This window comes from Hippocampus zosterae, chromosome 6 (assembly GCF_025434085.1).
Source record: "Hippocampus zosterae strain Florida chromosome 6, ASM2543408v3, whole genome shotgun sequence".
NCBI classification, from domain to species: Eukaryota; Metazoa; Chordata; class Actinopteri; order Syngnathiformes; family Syngnathidae; genus Hippocampus; species Hippocampus zosterae.
Genome location: NC_067456.1, coordinates 17,813,033 through 17,836,500, shown reverse-complemented (window position 1 = coordinate 17,836,500; position 23,468 = coordinate 17,813,033). Strand labels below are relative to the sequence as shown.

General features: G+C 40.0%; 2 protein-coding genes across 9 annotated transcripts; both read right to left on the bottom strand.

Annotated features, from left to right (window-relative positions):
• Window positions 1–2,427: 2,427 nt before the first annotated feature.
• On the bottom strand, window positions 2,428–12,698 carry dbnlb (drebrin-like b). Of its 5 annotated transcripts, none has more exons than XM_052068752.1 (15): window positions 12,540–12,698; window positions 10,284–10,339; window positions 9,942–10,054; window positions 9,785–9,859; window positions 9,359–9,508; window positions 8,396–8,473; window positions 8,080–8,231; window positions 7,950–8,004; window positions 7,676–7,747; window positions 7,042–7,165; window positions 6,700–6,810; window positions 4,427–4,515; window positions 4,201–4,257; window positions 4,043–4,127; window positions 2,428–3,403 (listed from the first exon to the last, which is right to left on the bottom strand). In XM_052068752.1, exons 1-15 carry the CDS (start codon window positions 12,620–12,622, stop codon window positions 3,267–3,269), a joined length of 1,437 nt encoding a protein of 478 aa, XP_051924712.1. In that variant the 5' UTR covers window positions 12,623–12,698; the 3' UTR covers window positions 2,428–3,266. The 5 variants fall into 5 exon arrangements, with proteins under 5 accessions (XP_051924712.1, XP_051924713.1, XP_051924714.1 ...); XM_052068753.1 differs by having other exon boundaries at window positions 4,201–4,259; window positions 4,441–4,515; XM_052068754.1 differs by lacking the exon at window positions 6,700–6,810.
• A 286-nt stretch (window positions 12,699–12,984) lies between these two features.
• Window positions 12,985–23,191, bottom strand: ube2d4 (ubiquitin-conjugating enzyme E2D 4 (putative)). Of its 4 annotated transcripts, XM_052068768.1 has the most exons (8): window positions 22,880–23,190; window positions 21,297–21,360; window positions 17,560–17,664; window positions 16,797–16,828; window positions 16,643–16,720; window positions 16,428–16,533; window positions 15,271–15,364; window positions 12,985–15,191 (listed from the first exon to the last, which is right to left on the bottom strand). In XM_052068768.1, exons 4-8 carry the CDS (start codon window positions 16,803–16,805, stop codon window positions 15,146–15,148), a joined length of 333 nt encoding a protein of 110 aa, XP_051924728.1. In that variant the 5' UTR covers window positions 16,806–16,828; window positions 17,560–17,664; window positions 21,297–21,360; window positions 22,880–23,190; the 3' UTR covers window positions 12,985–15,145. The 4 variants fall into 4 exon arrangements, with proteins under 4 accessions (XP_051924728.1, XP_051924727.1, XP_051924724.1 ...); XM_052068767.1 differs by lacking the exon at window positions 17,560–17,664 and having other exon boundaries at window positions 22,880–23,191; XM_052068764.1 differs by lacking the exons at window positions 17,560–17,664; window positions 22,880–23,190 and adding an exon at window positions 22,286–22,470.
• Window positions 23,192–23,468: the final 277 nt, after the last annotated feature.

Genomic DNA, 23,468 nt, shown 5'->3' with positions numbered 1-23,468 from the left:
TTAAAGACCTGAACGCAACAGTAAAGTTTTCCACCACGAAGGCCATTGATGAGGAGGAAGAGATGCAGAGATAGAAATGGCGCTTCAGCAAAATGAATCAAGAAAATTCAGTAATTTCTTCTTAAGGAATTGATCGAAATATTGTTAAAGCTGACACAATTGAATTCATTGGTAGAATTCCATGCACTAGATAAACACAGTTCAAACACATTTTCTCCCTTCCAATAGCTCAACTGTTGGGTGGCGCCATGGTGTTTAGTGATACGCCATTTTTGAGATGTGTCGCATTGTGGTAGTGAACTCAAGTCAATTGACTTACCAACAAGCAGCATTTTTGCAGACTGACCAATTCTTCAGAAAAGGAGCTTCAAATTGTTTATTGGCACTCCCAGCTAAAGAGCGACATGCGGCTCCGGAGCCGTGGGTTGCCGACCCTCGACCTAAAAGGGCATTAGATTGTGGAGAGCTTGGATGTGTTCATGCATAGATGGGTGGCGTAAAAGGCATTCGCAGAAAATGAGAAAAGGGTTTCGCCATTTCATATTCTGGTCGTTTTATCTTTAATTGTACATTTTCACTTTTTAGATTTCTGGTTTGAAGAGTTAAAAATTAAAACAAATAGACATTTGCCTCGGCCATCCATTATGGCATTGTCTGCTGGTCAGGCAGCATCTCAGCCCGGGACAGAAAGAGACTGGAGCGACTGGTCAGGAAGGCCAGTTCTGTCCTGGGTTGCTCCCTTGACACTCTGGAGGAGGTGGGCAACAGAAGGATGCTAACTAAGCTAAAAGCTATGATGGCCAGTCGCTCCCACCCCCTCCAGGTGGCCCTGACAGCACTTGGTAGCTCCTTCATCCAGAGATCGTTACACCCGCGCTGCAAGAAGGAGAGATACCGACGCTCGTTCCCACCGACTGCTGTCAGGCTGATGAATAAAAAATAACAATCATAATAATTAAATTATGTGACGGAAAATTGTAAATAGTACTGTGATTTATCCATTGTGTTCATATTGTATTTAATTGAAAGATGTTTGTTGTTTTTTTTTTCTCTTTCTCCTTTCTTCTTTCTACATACATTCTTGCTGCTGGAGGCTGTAAATTTCCCCAGTGTGGGACGAATAAAGGATATCTTATCTTATCTTATTTAATATGAACAACAAAAAATGAGGTTAATTAAAAACTATTTGCTAAAAGAAGCAAAAAGCATGGAAAATATTAAAATTGACAAACTGCCTGTAGTTGGACCAAAATGGCCACAAAGAAGCTGGAATGGTATTAACACATTCTAATACTCCCCTCAGGCAGACGCTACAGATCCATGTGCACCAAATCCACTAGACACTTAAACAGCTTCTTCCCTCTAGCCATTAACTCCTTAAACAGTCACTGACGTAGTCACCCTTCTTGTACTACAAAACTACTGGTTACTCTAAAATGGTTCAATGTTTTTGTTGTTTACGATGATACTAGTGCAGCGTGTTATACCGGAGACAAATTCCTATTGTGTTCTACATACTTGGCCAGTAAAGATGATTCTGATACCAAATTTACAGAGATAGTAATAGTGCCTTAAAGCTACATGGCAACATCTCCACATAATTGGCATCACTCATCAAGTTAGTGAAAACAAGGTATTGAATGAACTCCTTGGAAGCAAAGAAGGAATAAAGAGGACTCTAGATAGCATTGCACAGTTTGGAATTCCATCAACATTTTCAAATCACAAAACTTTTGTAAACCGCAGTTATATGTATCAAAGTGGACCTCCGCAATTCTTGAGACGGGTGGCACACACGGACCACATATGACCTGCGGTCTTCTTAAATCCGACAAACCTAGCATTTGCAATTACCAGGGGTCAGTGATATTTGTGACATTAATTTAGCAGTTTTCTCCCTGATAAAATTGGCTACGTGAAATGTATTTCTTCATGCTGTTAATTGATTATTGTAAATAAGACATTTGAAAAATTCTGTAACATTAACATATACATTTCACTTTTTGATAAACTGGTTGATACTTGACCGCAAACATGAATTCATCATTATCTGCCCCACTTATGCTCACAACAATTAGAGAGACTAAATAGCTTATTAAAAGAAATGTATTTCATTTGACCTGCAAATGACCTGGCTTATATGTTAGTTTGAAATACCAATTGCAGCCCTCAAGAAAAAAAGTTTCCCGCCCCTGTATTAAAAAAAGTAAGCATGCAGGAAAGGCAAAGTGTTTTTTTCAAATGAAATGAAACTTATGCATTAAGTGGGTGAATTCCCCACACGCCATTTCATTCCAGGAAACTGACTTCAGATATGTTGCCTTTACATCAGGGTATCTGTTTAACTTCTGAAAATCCCTTGTTTTTTTTGTAGCAATTATCTCATCGACGACATGTGTTTGAATATGAGACGATATGACCACAGAGGGGATTTATTTGTTTTATTACAAAGGCTGGATTATAATAGACTCTGGCATAGAATGGCACATGACACTATATTCCAAATCAATATGGAACTGATCAGGAATGATACTCTGAAAAGCTAGAATGTTTCAAGATCAAACTCAACTTTCTTTTTCTCTAAAATATCACAAAAAGCTTTTGAGTACTTACGTCCTCTCTCACATCTCACATGTTAAAGTCATCATGGAAAAGGTGCTATTTGTAGATGTTTTTTCACTTTAGTACACCTCAGAAATGTTGAATACTGTACATTGAAATGGAGAGACCAAAAAGACACAAAACACACTCCAGGAAACTTGAACTGACTTTGTCTCCCTAATCACAAAGACCCTTCCCGAGAGCATGACTGTGACATTTTAACACAATCCACTTCAAAAAGCTTTGACATTTAGACATAATGTAATTTATGGTCAGTCACACGAAAAGGAACATCTGGTTTTCTGGGAACAAATGCAAGAAACAAAAGAGGATTGAAACGAAACTAGTACCACCATCTTGAATTACCTCCCCCAACCCCGCTGCTACAGCAAGTAATACGATGACACCAGATAAATAGGTCACTTTGAAAGGAATGTGGACTCAAGTGCTGCGTATGTTCAGAAATGATCAAGATTCAAATTAAGGCTCATCACATTTAGGGTCAAGAGGTGGAGGTACCTGCTTCACAGCTGGAAATGAGAATTTCTTGAAATGGCCAGGCCTTTTACTGTATTGTCCTTTCATTGGTCCGTGATGTAGAGAAGCTTGTTCAGTGGAGGACTCTTCGTGGGAGGTTCCCTGTGTTACCGTGCCTATCTACGTGCCTACACGAGCTCGACGTAGTTGGCTGGGAACATTCCAAAATGGCCGTCGGGGCCGTAGCCCCGCCACCATCCCTCATCTATCATCTCAATCCCGGTGATGATCTCATCAGGGTCGAAGGAGATCTCTGTATCGTCCGCTAGGAAACACAAGAGTCATTTAATACAAAAATCCAAACACTTTCTCCATTTCCGATAGTGCTTATCCTCATTACGGTCACAGCGAAGATGGAGTCTACTTTAGCTGAATTTAACCACGGGGCACAATTGATTCCATGTTTGCTCTAGGTATAAAATCATATTCCTACACATTCCCCACCTTTTCATGTCATGTGGATTTCAATGCTTTAAGAAACACATCTGGAAAAAAACAAAAATACTGGGATATTTTGTAATGCATGTAAAAAAAACCTACACATTTGACAAGGACATAAACTAAGTACATGGACATATTTGATGTACCTTTGAATCCCACTTTGTCAAAGCTTCGTATCTCATTTTAAACCCAGGCTACAGTAAATTAATCAAAAGTTATATTTATCCTTACCATAGTTTTATGAGGCTTTCAGAAAATAGGAAAAGTTCACGATGGTGTAATGCCAAATATAATTGCATCAAAAAAGCATTCACACTCACACATTTGGATAATTTACAGTTTTCAATTTCCTAAGTACTAATTCATGTTTTGGAAATGCAAGAAGAAGTTGGAATACTCAGGCAAAAAAACCCAAGCAAGCATGGCGCTTTAAAAATAAAACGTTAAAATGAAATGTAATTACCAGCCTGGTAATCATACAAGGCCCGAGCACAGATTCCTCTATCTGGTGTCTCCTCAGCAGTCACCTCATAATTGTTCTCCTCAACCTGCCAAAGAATTTGGTTTATTTGTGTCCTAAAAATATATATTTTTTATGCTGCCAAAGAACAGAACAGCCACCTGAGGGGGGTCTTCGTGTAAAGGCTCCTGCACACAGGGGCTAAGGGCTGGCGCTTCCTCTGTGAAAAGAAAAATAACCTGTCATGCATTTAGCTACCAGCAGGTAGCTAAATGCAGCTGCTGCAGCTGCTGACTGGGAGGCCAGAGAAGCTGAAGGCAAATCATGTTTAGAGCATATGAGGCCAACGAGAGGGCCACTTGGTGTCTGTGAAAGGGTTATGACGACAGCCGATGCCCCACCTTTGGAGTGCTCCTCGGGGGCCACCTCCTGCGCGTCATACTCACACCTGGACTGTCCATCATCCAGATCTGGCTCTTTTTACCCGAAAACACAAGCACAGACATGCATGTACACACACAAGCCCACACAGGTTGAAAACCACCACCAGTAGCAGACGGGAGGGGTGATTAAAAATAAATAAATGTCAAAACAGCATGAGTGATTGGAAGTACAATGGTGAAATGACTAAGTGATGAAACAGCAAAAAAGCAACAAAGAATAGCTGTCATTAAAACCAGTGATTCCCAAACTAGTGAGAGCTCGTTCGGTATGCCAGCGACACACAAACATGCATCCATATCATTGCTTCATGAGACGTAAAAAAACTGAAGTGATGAGCCACACATTTGTTTTTGTTATTGTCATAATGTATGACTTTCACACTTGTGGAAATTTTTGTAGCCGTCGTAGTGAACATTGTGTGGATAGTAAGTTGCCATGATGATTGAAGCCTAACCTCTAAGACCAAAACATTTATAACAAATATTATTGTAATACAGTGGTACCTCTATTTACGAACATCTCTTCATACGAAATTCTCAAGTTATGAAATGTCTCAACAGGAAAATATTGCCTCGTTACAAAAGAAGTGTCAAGATACGAAAGGTAAAAATACAGAATGGCCTGCTTCTCGCACCTCTGAGTTTCCTGAACTGCCATTAGCTATTCCCGAGCATCATTCTGGCATCTCATTGGGACCTCTACCATATGTGTCTAAATGTGTAGAGAGATAGATGTGTGTCTATGAAGTGTCCTCGTCATTCGCCCCTCAGGCCATGAGGTGTTCCAATCATTTTATGTAAATGTGAATCAACCAGAAAACTGTTGTCCAGTCGGGCGGTCGCTCACTCTGATGATGTTTGCCTTGGACATTTTCAAGGGATAGTTAAAAGCCGACAAAAGCAAACGTCCTTGAATCAGTTCTTTACAAAATGCCAGGCAAAACCCATTTCTGAGAAAGAACACTGACTAAAGAGAGCAAAAAACGATGAGGACACGGATAAAAGTTAAATGACCATAATTTTTATTCTTTATTTTAATTATAAACAATTCTCATTTATTGCGCAATAATCTAATTGTAACATGTATTTATTCCATATTTTGATGCGTTTTTATGCTTTCTCGTTAAGTAATTTCTTCCAGAACCGATTAAATTCGGAAGTAGAGGTACCATTGTACAGATAAATTTTCATTGTTTGTGTTTATTTAAAAAACTGGGAAGAAAACATAGAAAAAATAATCGCATGTTATATAATAATTGCATAATCATTCAGCCCGATTGGACGCTCTAAAATTGTCCCTAGGTGTGAGTGTGAGTGTGGATGGTTGTTCGTCTATGTGTGCCCTGCGATTGGCTGGCAACCGATTCAGGGTGTCCCCCGCCTACTGCCCGAAGAAAGCTGGGATAGGCTCCAGCACCCCCCGCGACCCTAGTGAGGATCAAGCGGTTCGGAAGATGAATGAATGAATCATTCAGCCCAACGTCCGTATGAACAATGTCCTATGAAAAACACGTACGTCCAATTTTGTCCTTTTAAAAAAAAAATTTTTTACATTAACGGGATGCCCAATTTTGGTCCTGTGAAAAACAGGATAGCGACGATATGCTTTGAACACATTTTAAATGTATTCCAACACACTTCAATTTCACATACAGTACATAGTTGTTGTAAACACAGTTGACTACAAAGAAAAAAAATCAACCACAGAAAATATTAAAAAATATTGTACTTATTGTAGTGTTTGAATAAGTGCACACGCCTTTAAAAAGCAGGAACCTGCTTGGTTGACGCGAGGTGCCTGTGAGTCTCTCAGTGAGTGCTGTGGCTGATAACAGCTTCCGAATCAAGACGCTCAACTGCGCCTTACTGTTCTTCTAGCGCGCAATAGATGGCTCAAAAGTGCACAACCAACTGGGAATTTGGCTTTAAAATAAATCAGTTTGTTGTATATGTTAAATTGCTCCCTATACAGCACTTTGTATGCAGTGATGGCTGTTTGAAAGTGCTCTATAAATACAGTTGAGTTGAGAATGCTGTAAAAACCCATAATAACATGCACTTCAATTATTTAGTATGATTGTAAACTGCAATAAGGTGGGGAACTCCCTAGTGCCATTCACACAAAAGAATAAAATGCCTTGGCGCAATTAAGGTTGGGAAACACTGGTACAGACTAACCATCACCTGATATGTTGTGTTGTGTGTGTAAGCTCACACCTGCAGCATGGACAGGGGAGGCGGAGCCTGCCGGCACGGGGGAGGCTTGGCGGTGAGGGGAGCTGGCCGGCTCGCTTTCATACTTAGATAGGAAAGAGCTTTGCAGACGCCCTAAGTAGGGGCGCACATAGAATCCAAAGCATGCACAGATGGATGAGGAGAGAAAAGAAAGGAGGAGACACATAATGGAGACAGACCAACAGGTTTAAGTGTGATCATGGACAGGCAGAGCTCCACAAGGAGACGGTTTTGGACAAATGTAGCTTGTAGCCACCGCTAGCCAAGAGTGGAAAGGTAGCAGATGCTGACCTTTAAGGCAAAGGGAATGGGGGGGTATAATACCTGGCTGGGGGCTAGCAGGGGCAGCAGACGGCACATTTGAATCACTGGGAGTTATTCCCCTCTCTCTCTGCTTGAACATGTCTCTGGGGTTCATAGCTCGCTGAGAGATGAGGGAGGCTGCCTCCTATGACACAGACATCAGCAGATTAGTGGAAAGAAAAACACTCGGCGAAAATAACGCCACATGAAATTGCCCAGGTTGTATTGCAGTACATTTGTTGACAGGTGAAGTGCCTCCACAAATATTTCATAAGTTGAAACCTGTCCTTTCAGCAGAGAAATAAACAGGTCCTTTGTATTACTTCATGCTTCATTTACCAATCTAATATCTACAGCCAGATTTACATGTATTCCAATTAGAATGACTTAAACAGAATGAAAAAGCTCCATATAAACACCTCGATTTAAATAAAAAGGCTGAATGGAATTTTATTTGGAATCACAGAGGTGGCATACTCCTTTTGCCAGTCCGAACGGGTGTGATGTAAACAGTTCAATCAGAATAGCTGAGCTGCGTTAAGTTTGCGCATGCTCTGTCTTGATGTAAACGCAGGGTGACGCCATTGCATATGCGCTTTAAAATGGCAGCGAATCAAAAATAATTGTGCCGTCCAGTTGAAGGAGTGAGACTAACATTGGCCTTTTCCATAGATTCCCCCCGTTTGACGGTTTTCTTCTGGGCCACCTGCATCTCCTCCTGTTGCTCCTGTTGGTCACATTAAATGTTGGTTCTCATCAGTTATCCTGCAACTTCTCTATGAAAATGTGTGTGTTAATCATAAAAGACTTGCGTGAAAACAACAAAGGCCAACCAACCAAGAGAATATTGAAGACAAAGACAACATGAAAAACAAATTTACTTTCTGGTTCCCCCCCCCCCCAACCACAAAATAAAAGGAGACACTCACCCAGCGTTGTTTGTCTTGCTCTCTGCGCTCAGCCTCCTGTTGTTGCTGGTACTTCCTGTCAAAGCAACAATCAAATCAGACCAATGTCATGAGCAAATGTCAAGACGCATGCTCGGTTGTTGCTACAGACTTCTGTTGCTCAATTTGCACGGCCTTCTCCTTGTCCCGTTGGTCCCTCAGTGCTGCCTCCTTGACTTCCCTGTCTTTCCTCTCTTTCTCCAGGTGCTGGCGCTCTTCATCTGCTTTGCGCCGCTCCTCCAGGCGACGTCTCTCCTCCTCTTTCTGGGGGACAAAATGAAAACACAGACCGAAGGGTGCTATGGCAGGGACAACACATGTCAAATGAATATAAAAAGCAAACTTCATCACAACGATGTGTTGCAAAATGCGATTCACCCTGTGTATGTGTCAGAGATGAAAACCCGGCGCAGCAACAGTTTGCCTACCTCCGCCTGTGCCCAAAATGTGTCCTTGTTGGTCTTCCTGATTTCTGACATAGCATTTGTCTTCTGGTACACGGAACCCTACGGCAAAGACACCTAACGTGAATTCATAGGGCAACAAAACAAAATCAGAGCAGAACGAATTGGAATGCATCCTGAATGCTTCACTATCACACAGTCTTTAGCTGAACATCAGATTTTAGAATTAAGATCACTCGACAATGCAGGGTACAAATGTGATGAGATTAAATAATACATTTTAAATTGTGAATATGTTCAATCCCTCCCTTTCTATCCCTTTTCTATACTGCTGCCTTGTCGCAGGACGGCAGGTTAGTTTAAGCCTCACTTTGGGCAATCGGGGGCACACACCCTGCCGGGACACGGTCCTTTGTTTTATTTCTCCATGCCATTTACTGTACAACTCCGCCAAACCACCTGTCCTCCTGGGTGCGGCCTTTGTTGCCACAGCATGCTGTCACCCAAATTGAACTTTTTTTCCCCAATACGCTACATCAGCTGTCATAGCAGAGAGGCAGCACATACAGTAGACAATAAATGGCATGGTCGGCGTAGTAATACGTTATGCTCAGCGCAGAAGAGTCCATAAAATGAAAAGCTAGGATGCTTTAATATTCAAATGCAATGGGCAACTGTAACCAAGTTCCAATTCTTTCTGTTTGATAGAAATATGCAAAAGCATGACAACATGTTTCAAGCCAAAATGGGATGCTAATAAGTCCAGCAGGTGAAAACATCTCCTCTGGAAACTCCAAAGTTGGTGGGGTTAAAATTTGTACCTCACTGACTCACTTTTTGAGATAGACCTCAATTAGAGCCTGAATTAGACCTCAAACAAGTAGCCACTGGGCAACATAAACTTAATAGGTCCTACAAAGAACTTTTTACCCTTCCCAACTACTAACTACTTCTAATTCTCCAGGTTGAGCAGTGAATGAGACATACCACGGGACCCTGAGGGCCACTGTCTTGGAAGCGGCTGGAGGTTTCTTTGTGGAAGCTATAGTTGGCTCCGGAGGCCTTGGCCACCTTCTCCATGATCACCTCAGGTTCGACATCCTCATCTGCTCGGGCATTTACTGTAACGTGGGCCCCCTGAAAAACAGTAAAGTTCAAGTTCCATTTACTGCTCAGTCTGAAAAAAGCTGGTGTGAACTTGTCTTTCCAAGCTCTTGCGTCTATGATATACGATGTCTTGACATTGAAACTTTTCCAACTGAGCCATTTTCCACAGCAGGCATGTAGCTGTGATGAATAATCTTTTCTTCATGTCGCCCTCGAAAGATGAAGAATGTGCAATTCAGCATGTTTTAAATGCAAACAGATGGTAGGCAAAAAGTCAAATGTATATTTAAATGAGTGCAGCATTACCTTAAGAAAGTTTGCCATGGAGCTCACGTGATTTGCACAAAGTCCTTTTCTGGCATCATTTACTCCTTCCCCCGTCTAAGATGCAAACAATTGGTTCTCAAGGACCACTTGACTAGTGTGATACAACAAATGCATTGCGGTGTAATGCAGTACTGACCCAGTTGATGAGGACATATTTAGGGAGACCTGAGTTTGGGTCCTGGACCCGACAGAAGGCATACATGATTTTTCCACTGTTTAGCTCCTCAACCATCTCCTCCAATCCACCATCTGATAGACAAACATTGTGGCAATAGTCAAATGGCTGCTGTGGTTACTTGTATAACAGGGAACATTTTTGCCTTTGCAAATGACGGGTTGAGACAGCAGGGGCAAGCGGTTGCTTTGTGCTGATCTTCCAATGCTGCGGTTGCATGCTGACAGAGACATTCCAACACACATTTGATACTTTTGTGTTGAGATGACAAAAGCTTGATGAACGACGTAACCAATTACTCACCTCCCTTTTCTGCCAGGCGGATGTCATTACTGTTTCCTTCATAGGTGAACAAGGCCCTGAGGAGGAGAGTCAGTAAAATATATTACAAGGCTGTTTTCTGTAACAGTTGACCTGTTACTTTAAGGCTTAGATTGATGTTTTGATTTTTTTTTTGTCGCATGTGGAATGAGCCAAAGCAATTGTATTTGTGATTAGACATTATGCCATTTTCCATAATTTAAAGAGTTTCTTGGTATCTCAATAACACGTATGTGATAAGCTTCAGTCAAAATACCCAAAGGATTTAGAATTACAGCACATTAGTCACTCTCTCTTAACAGCAATGTTTAGAGAAGATATTTTTGGTGGTGGGAGGCAGTTCACCATGACACAGCTCTCCTTGCCCCCCTCTAATTTGAGGTGTGTCAATGTCAGGTGGCTTTGCGTTACCATGAAGACGTATTAGAGCATAGACCCTTAAAATAAATTTTATTCCACAAGAGGAAAGCATATAAATGGCAGTAAACTCATCAATTGTATTTTCATTTGGGGAGGTGGCACTTCACTTGTCAACTACTGAGTAGATCCTACAATAGGGACACACCAGCAAACACAAATGCCACCAAAATCCAAATGGCCTGTTTCAAGATACATTTTATGACATTAGTTGTTTTGTGTATTTTCACACTTGATGAGTGGGCAGGCACTCGAGAGAACCAGTTATTTCCATAAAAACAATGAAAAGGTCAACTTTGCACATTATGTAGCCTTTAAATCTTCCTGTGATGACCTAAATATGACAAATGTTTAGAACAAGCTGATCATTACACCTTACAATGAATGACACAAAGAATTGTGAACAATGAGTGTAAACAATGAGCGCAAAGATGACAATCCAGTTATTAAACAAACTAACAACGCGGTGGTTAAAAGCATTTTTTTCTTCTGATCAAAACAAAGGACACACCATCCTTGTAAAGGTCAATGTTGCTGTGAGATGACACTTTTTTACAGAAATACATTGTCTTACATTTTCAAGTGATTATTTCCTGTTTGTGAATAAGATAACCTTTATTTATTTCTCCCACACTGGGGAAATTTGCAGATAAAATGTCAGAAAACGGTGAAAAATAGCAGTAAATAAATCCACACTGCAAGGCAGACATTCCAATTGTTATAATAAGACTGAACACCCGAGAGGTCATATAAATTTGATAATCAACCCAAATCTTTTTGAGAGAAAAAATGAGCGGGTGAGCTCCAACGGTCAAACAGCAAATCTTTTGAACTCAAGTCTGTGTGACTTTTGTTTATTTGTGTGGGTCCAAGTGACAACAAAGAGATATATGACAACAAAGATAGAAAAGCTGACATTCATTGTGGAAAAGTGAAACACAGGCCTCCACCATAGCTTCTCAGCACAAACTGCTAACAATTAAGAAGAGAATGTAAATAAGTGGAAAGTGAACCATTTAAACTTTTGAGGCAAATACTTGCTTTTGACTCATTTAAACCAGTATGTTACCTTATGTCTTATTATTATCTATAACAGTGTTTTCCAACTTTTATTGAGCCAAGACATGTTACAATTGCAACATTTCACAAATGTTGCAATAGTCGCAATAACAACCAAATTGGTAGTGGAAGGACATTTAATTGTTCTGTATGTCACCGGCATAAAGAGATAATCAAAGACACATTTATTCTACATATTATATTAGGATGGTGCTACTATCTATCAATTGAAAGTCCAGCCAAGGACATGCAGAGATAGATTGACAAAAAGCGAGGAATATTTAAACTGCAGCGGATGTCAGAGTACTATATGAAGTTGATGTTCAAAGACAACAAAAGTCACACAGTACTGCATTTGTCAATTTCCACATCATGGCTTAACCAGGAAGTGGGGGGGGGGGGGGTTGTCAGACGCACAAAGACTTCGTTAAAAAATAAACAACGTACACGCAAAACATTAAACAAATCTTCAACCGTTTTGAAAACAAAATTCTCAATGAATAATGGTGTATGGGCTTCGATTCGAGTATATAAAATTACCATTCGTCGAGGCCAAAAAAACTCCATAGATAAGGGAACAAATATACATAGAGGTTGACAATGTAACATATGTTGAGGTTTAAGATTAAGGTTTCGTGAACCCAACAGACAACTTAAAACGTTACTTCACGACTGGCTGCTCCCATGCTAGCCAGCATCATATCGCAATTTCTCCTCATCAGCCTCAACGTTTCCGCGTTATTTGAACTTGCTGCGTCTTACCAGTTGGTATCGGATTTTTCATTAACGACTTCTTTATACGCCGCTGTTAACGCGGGGCCATTTTTGCTCAGGTTTACTGCCATGGTTGTGTTGAGTTGAGTTGAGTGGGCTGGGCTGAGCTAGCCAGCTAGCTTTCCTATACGGGATGCGCCCTTCCTTGTTGGGGGAGTGGCAGCGCTGACGCTGCCTTTCAGCTAACCAGGAAGCTAAACCGGCTATGCTAATGCTACATAGAGGCCAGGGGCAGCGTCAAAACAGCGGGACAGCAAGTATAGTGTACGCTTTGAGTACTAAAGGTAAAAAAGCCAATTTGTTTCAAATTCGAGTAGTTATTTTTATCAGTGTCTAATTGTACATTTGCATTTGTTTGACAACATGCTCGCAGTTTACACAATCATTACCTTTGAAAATACATGACAGAAAATTGAAAACGACAGTAAAGCCATTGCTTTTATTAATGTTTAATGACAATGTCAACAGTTAGCTTGCATGGATGGACAAAGTGAAGATATGTGGTTGCTCAATGTTACAGTTCAAGCACAATTTCAAAATTTTAAATGCATGAAAGCCAGCCCTGGATATAGAGAAAAAAAACAATTCTAAGGAAATGAACGAGCCATGACATCTAGTTTAGGCATTTGACACTTACAGTAAGATTTGTTTTTTCCTGTACTGTATATACAAAATGAGGGTTAAGGCTAAACGTTTCATCAAATGTATTAGGCAGATGAATTATAACAAAATCCCTGATATCTGGCAAGTGGCTGAGAGAAGGTTCTCTAGAGTGCAAAGCATGCCAAGCTGCCTATACAAACTTTTGAGCACAAGAGTCAATGGTAAGATCAGTCACGATGGATTGAGGCTGCATTCATTCAGTTGGAGTATGGGGGAAAAAAAAGCCAAATAAACATTGTACACAGTCTAAACATAAAAAGACATTTACTTCATTCAGTGTAGCTTTTCAAAACCTTATAATATATACTGATTCAGACATTTTTCCTACAACAACAATGAATTTAGAAATCTAAGATGCGGTCTAAAACCTAGCATTGAAAGTACTAATGTTCATGCTTTGCTGTGGACCATTTCAGATGTGTTTCTTCCACTTTCTGCAATTAAATAATTTCCCTTTATATTGGCAGCATCAGTACATGGAAAAAATAGCACACACTAACTAGTTTATCAAACAGTCACATTGTATTAAATTCAAACTAACATTATTATGACACATTCCAAACATGATCGCACCAGATGAAATGACAATAGAAGGCTAAAAATAAATGTTTTAATAATACTAAACAAAAGTGGAAACCAGACAAACTGGTCACCTGAGGTTGTTTACCCCAAAATATACTTGTGTAATCGTGATTATGAGCATGGAGTACTGCAGCTTTACATCACCTGAAATGTAAACAAAAAAAGAAAGATGACAATTTCAGATTAATTTACCCTGAAAAAGCATTACTATAGTTCTACTTCAGTAGCATAAGCGTGATGAAGTTGTTCACATCCGAGCTTTGTTCATAAAACAAATATAAAGCGTAAAAGGAGACTCCTCCCCAACAAAATGAATACTTATATAAAACAAACATCAGGGCAGATGAGCAGTTCTGTCTTTCAGCAATTGTTTTGTTTTATGGATGTAAATAGTACACCCTACAATATGGGCCTCAAGCATTTTTCTCACCAAGTTTTGCTGCTTATTCCAAAGGCTGATGATTGGGTTTGATACCTGAGTAACTGTACTGAGGAGGTAACACATAGCTTCGCTACATGCCGAGGAGTAGCCATGATGATACCAGCAAAGTCTTCTAACAGTAAAGTTTGTCAGACACATCATAAATGCATTCTTATACAAGATATCTGTATGTAAGCAATGACAAAATGTGAGAAAAATCCAATTGCCATCTGACCTACGTGTGTGTGTGTGTGTGTGTGTGTGTTGTGGGCTGCAGAAGGGCAGATAAAGCTCCAGTGCCATTAACGCTACATGCTGCGATTCCAAAAGCAAAGGAATATATCTGATCGGTCTTGATTTTGTTATACTTTCACATTGTCTTGGGGTAGTGTTTGTGTGTGCCATTTGATCAGCTGCTGGTAATGGCACCGCACCATTATTGTGTTGAACTGGGAACATTCTGTCTCAATTGCACGTTGGCCGAACACAGAAAGGCCACGATATCCATGGAAATGCAGTAAGAGAAGAGGACATCCGGTGGGACAGAGGCAGCATCCCCCAAAATCAAGGTGATGGTTTTCATAACCCAACAAAGTAAAACAACATGACAATGAAAGATGTATATGTAAAGCAACAAAGATGGCAGCTAGAACAATAGCACGGATAACAATTTAAAGTCTGGAGTATGGCGTTTGGGCTGTGAGTAGTGTCTGTTTTTCGCTAAGCGAGTGCTTCCAGGAGCCCTTCAGGTCCTGCTGAGATCCATAAATGCATCAAGGACAGTGCATCGGATAAACTCAGCACATCGGGATATTGCCGCCTTGTCCAAAAGGTTGCCTGTTGTCTCATGTTGTTTTCACTATGCCTCCAGTTACAATCAAACATGTTTCTTTTGTTCTCCTTTTGGAGTTCCGTCTCGCTGGCAACCTCACATTGCATACTTCTGGGTCCATTCTCTTGCTAATTTGTTGTACCTGCAAAACCCAAACAGTCTCTTCAGTCCACTTTCAATCGATTTTGAATGTCAGCTGGCTAATGCATTTGTGCACTTACTTTTCCCTGTCAGCCTTGTACGTATGAGCGATCTCTGGCACCAAAGGGTCATCGGGATTTGGGTCACAAAGAAGGGAGCAGATTGACAATAATACTGTGGAAATTATACAAGTACAATCAAAGTTTTAAGAAGCCAACAGTTTTTTTAAAATTATCAAGGTTAGAGTACTTTAAAAAAGCCCATAGGTACACTCCAAAATCTTGTCAAAAGTCTTCCCAGAAAGTGCAAGTTATTGTAGCTGAAAACTGAACCAACTCCACAAAGGACATTTTCCCAAAGCATATTGTCATTAAAATTAGAAAATATCCTGAATTCATACGTATGGCCAAGTAAGGGCCTTGACAACGCAAAAGGCTCCATTGAGTTGACAGGGTTCACACGTTGATATTCTATTCAAAATACAATACAATACAATCTGCTATAAATATGGAAACAAGTGGAGTATGTTACAGCTAGACTGTCAAGTGTATGTAGCAAAAGTAATGCAGGTTGAACAAGATGGTTACTAGCCATAAAGGTTAAATGCTATAAAAGTTCTCTGTAGATAGTTTAAGGGAGCGATGATTTAATCATTTTGTGTGTTGTCGTTTATGGTGTGTCTGAAATACACTGCACCAAATGACAGATCCAAGCGTATGTTATACGCAGATAAGCTTTTTTTTATTTTTTGGGGATGGGGGGAGGGGGGTAATAATTGACCGAACTGGCTAAAGGAAAGCCCATCCTTTCTCAAGAGCACTTTGAAACAGTAATTCATGCCTTCGTCACATCCCAGCTTGTTAACTGTGATGCATTTTACTTTGGAGTCATTAAGCGTCTCCAGTTGGTCCAGAATGATGTTGCTCACCTCTTGACTGGTACTCGTAAGAGGCAGCACATAGCTCCTACTCTGGCATCCCTTCACTGGCTCCCTATACATTTTAGAGTTCTTTTTAAGATCCTGTTATTTATTTTCAAAATTTGAAATGGCCCAATAATCAATCATTTATGCACAATGACCTATTAAAACATTTGAATATACATATTCAACATACAGAACTAGCTGTGAAACATGGATCAACATTTTTTTTTTTTGGTCTGAAAAAAAAATTGAAAGTGACATACGCAGTTGCCGCCAGACGGGCAACTACTGTCGGTCAAGCTTATTGCCACTTACCTTTGGATACTGTTAGTGCAGGTGACCACTGTGATCTCAGTATATCCAGACAAATACTTCCATTGCTGTTAATATTAGGGTGGTAAATTTTTGTTGTAAATGCAACCTGAAATTTAGCAGGAAAGTTGTCAGTCCCAATAATTGTGAAAGTCAAATAAAATAGAAACAACTTAAGTGTCCGTATTCCGTGACACTGATGTCAGATAGTTACTCACTTTTGGTGGTTTGAATGGGTAATCTGTAGGGAAGTGGATGGTAAGGAAAAACACTCCATTCTGATAAGGGCTGTCACTCTAGTGGCATACAGACAGAAGCACTTAGTGCTTGTGTAACACATTTCAAATGAAACTATAGAAGAGACATACTTACTGGACCCATTATCGTTGCCTGCCAATGAAACACTGAAAAAGACAAAACAATAACATTGCATCTGACATCCCAAGGAATTTAATTAACAAATTCATGTGGATTTGGATCAAAGCCCCTAATGGATGAATGCACAATATATTGTAGTAGAGGTATGGTTCATCATGAAAAAGTGAAATATTTTTTGCCATTCATTTCAGAAAGTGAAACCCATATAAGATATATATTCATTATACACAGAGTGGAACATTTAAAGACTGTTACTTGCAAATTGCTGATTAGGGATTAGAGATTATAGTGTCTCAGAGAGTTTGAATATCATGAAAAAGTACGCGATTGGAGAGTCATAGTGTCACACCCGAAGCAACTAATTACCACTAAACACCTGTGAAGTTTTCCCAAGCCTTTAAATAGCCTGTCTGGGTCAGCAGGCTACACGATCATGAGGAAGACTGCTGACTTGACAGAAGTCCAGAGGACAGTCATTGAGGGCACAAAAGCTCGTACCAAAAGAAACTGGTTTTTCATACAGTGCTGTATCCAAGAAGCATATTCATTGAAAGGTGAGTGGAAGGAAAACATGGAAAGAAAAGTTGCACCAGACAAACGGATAACCAAAGCCTTGTGAGGTTTGTCAAGCAAAATCTATTCAAGAATTTGGGGGAGTCCACAAAGACATACTGAGGTTGGTGTCAGACAATTCCTCGCCATGAGCTAGAAATGTCAAGCCACTCGTGGACCGGCAACAATCTCGGAAGTGTCTTACCTGGGCTGTGGAGAAAAAGAACTGGACTGTTGTTCAGAAGTCCAAAATCCTCTTCTCAGATGTAAGTAAATTTTGTATAGCATTTGGAAATCGGGGTCCCACATTCTGGTGGAAGAGTGGAAAGGCACAGAACCCACATTACTTGAGGTCCAGTGTCAAGTTTCCAGTGTAAGTGATGATTTCAGGTCTTTTGTCATCAGCCGGTGTTGGTCCAGTGTGTTTTCCAAAGCGGACAGTCAAAGCAGCAATCTAATCCGACGAAGGTTTCGAGCAAATGATGCTTCACTCTGCTGACAATCTTTATAGAGAAGCTTATTTAATTTTCTTGCCAGACTTGGCATTTGCCAAATATACCAGCAGCTGGTTCAATGATCAGGATGGTCAGTGTGCTTGATTGGACAGCAAACTCACCTAAGCTAAATCCCATTCAGACTCTGTCGGAAACTGAAGAAGATGAGAGGAACCAAACCCAAAAATGTAGATCTTGACCTGAATGCTTCTATGGAAGCAACATGGACTTCCATTACACACACTGAGCAGCGCTACTGGCTGATGCAGTATTCCAGTCAAAAGTAGACCCAGCAAAGTACTGAGTGCAGAGAAATTTACACAATTTTCAGAAGCATGACATTTTATTTAAAATATCCTTTTGTCGTCATCATCTTTAACACTCACATTTTCTGAGACACTGAATTTTTTGAATTACCTGTAAACCAAAATAATATAACTTGCCAGATTTAAAAGGTTGAGCTATTCCACTCTGTGTATAAAATATAATTTTCACTTTCGCAAATGAGGGGAATAATAATATTGAACATTTTCATGATCATCTCAGTTTTTCCAGATGTACCTGTTTGAAGTACAGCAGAACTGGTTCCCTGTTCACAGTTCATTTTTTCATGTTTATTTTAGCATCATTATTTTTCATTAATTTGCCGGCATTTTATGCCATTGGTTTGAATTTAAATTCCACGTATGGACCGATTCGGCCAATCGGGGTGCCACTATCGTTTTATCAGCCGCTGATTGACTGTTGTGTTCTGTCAGTCGACACATGGCGCTCTGCTCGCTTGCTGATCACTTCCACGTTTCCCATGCTGTCTGTATTGGTGACATAATGTGTTATCTGAGGGGGATACTGACACGGGTTGTGACTGCAGTTTCAAAACAGCATTGATGGAGCCACACAGGTATACAAAAGATACACAGGCAACCAGCAACTGCCTTTAAACATGTTCATAACCCCCCACCAAAAAAAAAAAAACAACAACTGTAAGGGCTGTGACCATGTTGTACTGCAATGCTCATGCCAGAGGAACATTTTCAATGTTCAATTTCCACACACAAGAAGTTTGTTATGATCGATTTCTTTTTTTTACACAAAGGGCATATTTCGGCATTGAAAAGGAAACACTGTTATAATGGCTGCTTCATCATCATCTTTGTTGCCATCTTTGCTGGTTTGAGTGCACAGTTTTGTTTTTTTATACAACATTTTGTGTTATTCATCAATCTTGTTCTCGCCTAATGATATTATACATGTTTAAATGTATTTGTATACCGGTAATTTTAAATGTGTTTAAAGGGGAAGTCAAGTCAAAAATGTTCTTGACATTAATATGTTCTATGCCAGGGGTGCCCATTAGGTAGATCCTGATCTACCGGTAGATCTAAGACAGGTCCCAAGTAGATCCGAGGAGTGTTGAGAAGAAAAAAAAAAAAAAACAACCATTTGTGTGTCTTTGTACATGTTAGTAATATATTTTTGTGTTAATATACACTGCACCCTAATCATCTTATCAGTTTCATTTTCACTATTTTTTAAAAAAATAAAATAAAGCAGGTAAATCTTAAATTTACCGTGGCGCGTGATTACGTCACCGGAAGTTGTTAGCGCTCAGCAGTTTGCAATTGCAGCTTGTGATCAGAGCTGTTGCGCTAAAACTTTTATCGTTATGATTCTCATTCAGAGTTTGCTTCTTGTACAATTCACTGAGGGCACGAGCAAAGAATAGGAATCTAGGAGGGCCCAGGGAAGCACGTTAAAACGGTACGTGTGAGCTACGATAGTTAACAGGCTGCTAAAGTGTGTGGCATGCCTCTGTTTCAGGCTGTTTCTCATCATGGCGTGTGTGTGTGTGTGTGTGTGTGTGTGTGTGTGTGTGTGTGTGTGTGTGTTTGTGCGCATGCGCGCGCCGGTAAGGGTAGATCCCGGGAGGTTAGTTGATCGAAAAGTAGATCTTCGATCCAAAAAGTTTGGGTATCTATGCGGCCCAACTAGTCTAAACACGTCACTCTGATTAATGATGTGTTTGTACAATAATGTACAAGAAACAGTATACTCCACTCTTAATGATTCTGTTAACAGTCTTAGAGGAATTACTCATTCATTTTTGATTGATTATGCTCCATGACTGTTACTTTGCAACTTCTATCTCTCTGATATTGTTTCTAACGAACAATAAAATTATGAATATGTTTGGTCACGATATATGTTCACAATTGAAGGTGAGCCATTTCGCCTGAACGCTTTTCCATGAGCGTGAGGCACCCGTGACTCCTTTCTTTGCAAATATTGCGCTGTGTAATCATTTTACGACATAATACATAGTCTTACTTAACTTCCAGCATGCCGTCGTTTTTCTGTTACTTTGATGAGTGGGATCCTAGCCCGACCTACTCAGGCTTTAAAGTGGCGCTGTCAACAACGTACCGGGTACACTCACACAACCCAAGCTGGTTAATTTACATTAGCTCTGTTGCTACTTGCTACAAACATTGCAGTTGAGCGTTTCATTCAAGGCATGACTAATTGATTTACAGTCAATGCAACCGTTACACTAACGTGAAAGTTGGGTGATTCTCGGTTTGAGCGATAACGCATGTAGACTGGAGCGGGAAGGGGGATGATGTCGCAACGTCGCTGCTCAATGCACGTTGTCACAAGTGCAATCAATCATTAAAATGTCAGGGTTTCCCCTTGAACACAAGCAATCAAAAATGTGCATCTGCCTCACAGAAGTGCTTTTTGCAGCCCAACTGCATGTTCCAGTCTTGTTACTCGGCACAACTTTTCATTTAGAGATCATAATTGTTTATAAAATGTTTAACAGTATAGTAGTGATTTGTCCAAATTATTTATGCATTTTTTTTATTTGACATGAATGTAATTGTAGTTGCAGATTTATTTTTTAAAAAGTGATGAGTTCAAATATTTTGATTTTTTTTTTTAATATGAGTTCAAATATTTTGATGGTGTTTTCCGAAACAAAAAAAGTACCGATAGGAATAACAAGCAGTATCGTTAAGAATAATAGTCTTGACAAAATCGTATCAATACACATCCCTTGCTGTGACTGGAAATTATTTGAGCCCTGAGCAACTGTGATGTCATTTTCAGTTGACAGCAAGTGACAAAATGGCCGTGCCCTGCGATAGATAAAAACTGGTGGATTTTGCTACTTATTTCATATTCCACAAACAGAGAAGTAGAATAACAAGTTTAAACGAGTGGGGCCGCATCAAACATATTACTGCAAATATGTTTTTAACATACCCTTAAAAAAATTGTGTCATAAAGATATATGTTATAACATACCAAGATTGTATTTTTACATCACAGATTTTCCATATTGCGGGGGTGTTCTGGAATGTAATCCCCGCAATAGAGGAGAATTTACTGCATACTGTACAATACACACAATAGAAAAACAACATGCTATTAACGGAACTCTTACAATCATCTCCAACTGGTCCAGCAGAGCACTGAGCAGGTGGGTCCCTCTGCAAGTCAGACAGCTCCTAATGGCAAACAATTAGACAATAATGACACCAATATATTCATGTTCAATTGGTATAACCACTTTATAAATGATTTGACAGCTACATTCCTGATAAAAGAACAGTCACATGAATAATTCATACAATAACGCCACATGCAAAATGGTTTGACTTGTCTTTGGGCTGAAACCAATTTTTTTAGCCAAGAATGACTTTTAAAAGCAGTCATAACACACATTGCTATGATCACGGGTTGCTGTAAAGATACAAATAATTCAATAACTGTGTGTGAAACATAACTAGTTGTTGTTGTCTATACCCACAGAACAACTGTTGGTCAACAACGTACAGCAGCAGATAAAATGGAAAGCCGGACGATTCAAGATAGGAGTAAATGCGATTTTGTCTCAGGACTTTGACAGCTGACACAAACTCGCGGCAGCCACGATATTATGTACACCTGCGCAAGCTAATGTGATCCAATACAAAGCTAAATCAGCAAATTCTGCTTTTATAAAGACACTTCCAGAGAGGTATGAAGATTGTTGGTTGCACTGGTGTAGAAATAAACAACATTAAGATTTTTATATTTTGGTTAACTGATTTAGCTGTGAGAGGAACACCGTTTTGGAAACTAAAGCATCTTTAGTGCACCACTGATGGTGAAAATACACCCATTGGTATCATTGTAAATACAGATGATTCATAATACATCACATTAGATTAAATGGTTGGAGCTAATGATGACTCATGCTATTACTAGCAGTAATAACACAATATCTTCATTTACTTTAACTTGTAATAAGGCAACTTACATAACTTGGTTTAGACAAGACAAAATGAACACCCAACACTTACACAAGATGGCATTTCAGCATTTCGTTGTATGCCTGCCATCTCTAACACTATTCAAAAACTATCCAGCAGTATAAAAATATACACACACCTTGGCCAATCGCGCTGCCCCATTTGCCAGCCCAAATATGGAAACAGCGACACCAGGGTTCAATTTCGGCAACCAGCTCGCAGCTGTCATTCAAACACACAACTTGTCTTAACCCTAAAACCCGCTTTGACAATATCAACTGCCCAGAAGTAACTAAACAGAAGTCATATCCTGCACACGTTCTAAATAAATGTATAAACCACACAATTACGTGAGCCGATGCGATCCGGTGACGCCGTGTGGGACGATTACGTTTAGATAAGACATCGTCAGCGGACTCCCGAATACTCTTATCTGCTCTAAAAAATAAAAAATAAAAACACACGCTCGCGCGCACACAACAAAGACATTATCTTAATACGGGGTTGTTCTTCTCAGCCGGCGTTACTTTGGCAACGCACATACGCGGGAAACCCCGGTTAACTTTAGGTTAGCTGGTCTTTGTCTTCAAGCCGAATAGCGTTAAAAAGGAAGAGATGAGCTTCAGGATACCGCGGCGACCGGTTCGTCATCTTACGCGAAAGGGGTCCATCATGAAACACACAGTTGCCAAGTATGACACAACTAGCTCGTGGAGGGTTGAAAAACACTCACCTTCTGAATTCTTTTCAACGCCATTGCCCCAATGGCTGTGCTGGGTAGCCTGTCAGCTAACCGTTAGATATGAACATATACAATGTATATTCGGTGGTGGCGTAATTACAAAATTACACCTTACAACAGGATGCGGGCAATCACCTCTGGCCTACAACGACTTTGGTGTTTTGCTTTCTGGAGCAACGTAAGCACCAAACATGAGGTGATAAAAAAACGTATTTTCTTTCTGTTGCTAGTCCTAAAATTGACGAGGTGTTTGCTAGTACCCCTGCGAACGCATTCTCGCCCCCTTGCAGGCAGGCGCAAGAGTATTGGGGAAACATCGCGAGACTTGACTTTGCCTCTCGGCTTGATTATTTTCAATCAGTTTTTCGATCAAATTGAAATTTGTGGATCACGACATCGAATTTTTGATTGTGCACAGAATATATATAAATATGAATATGACATAAAAAATTAATGACAAAACAAGTCCGGTTATTCAGAGGATTAGGGTTATTGGAAGTGACTGAGGTACTGTTCTCCCAAATCCTCCAAAATAGCAGAATTGTGCTTATTATCATTGGTTAAATGCATAGCATCTCGA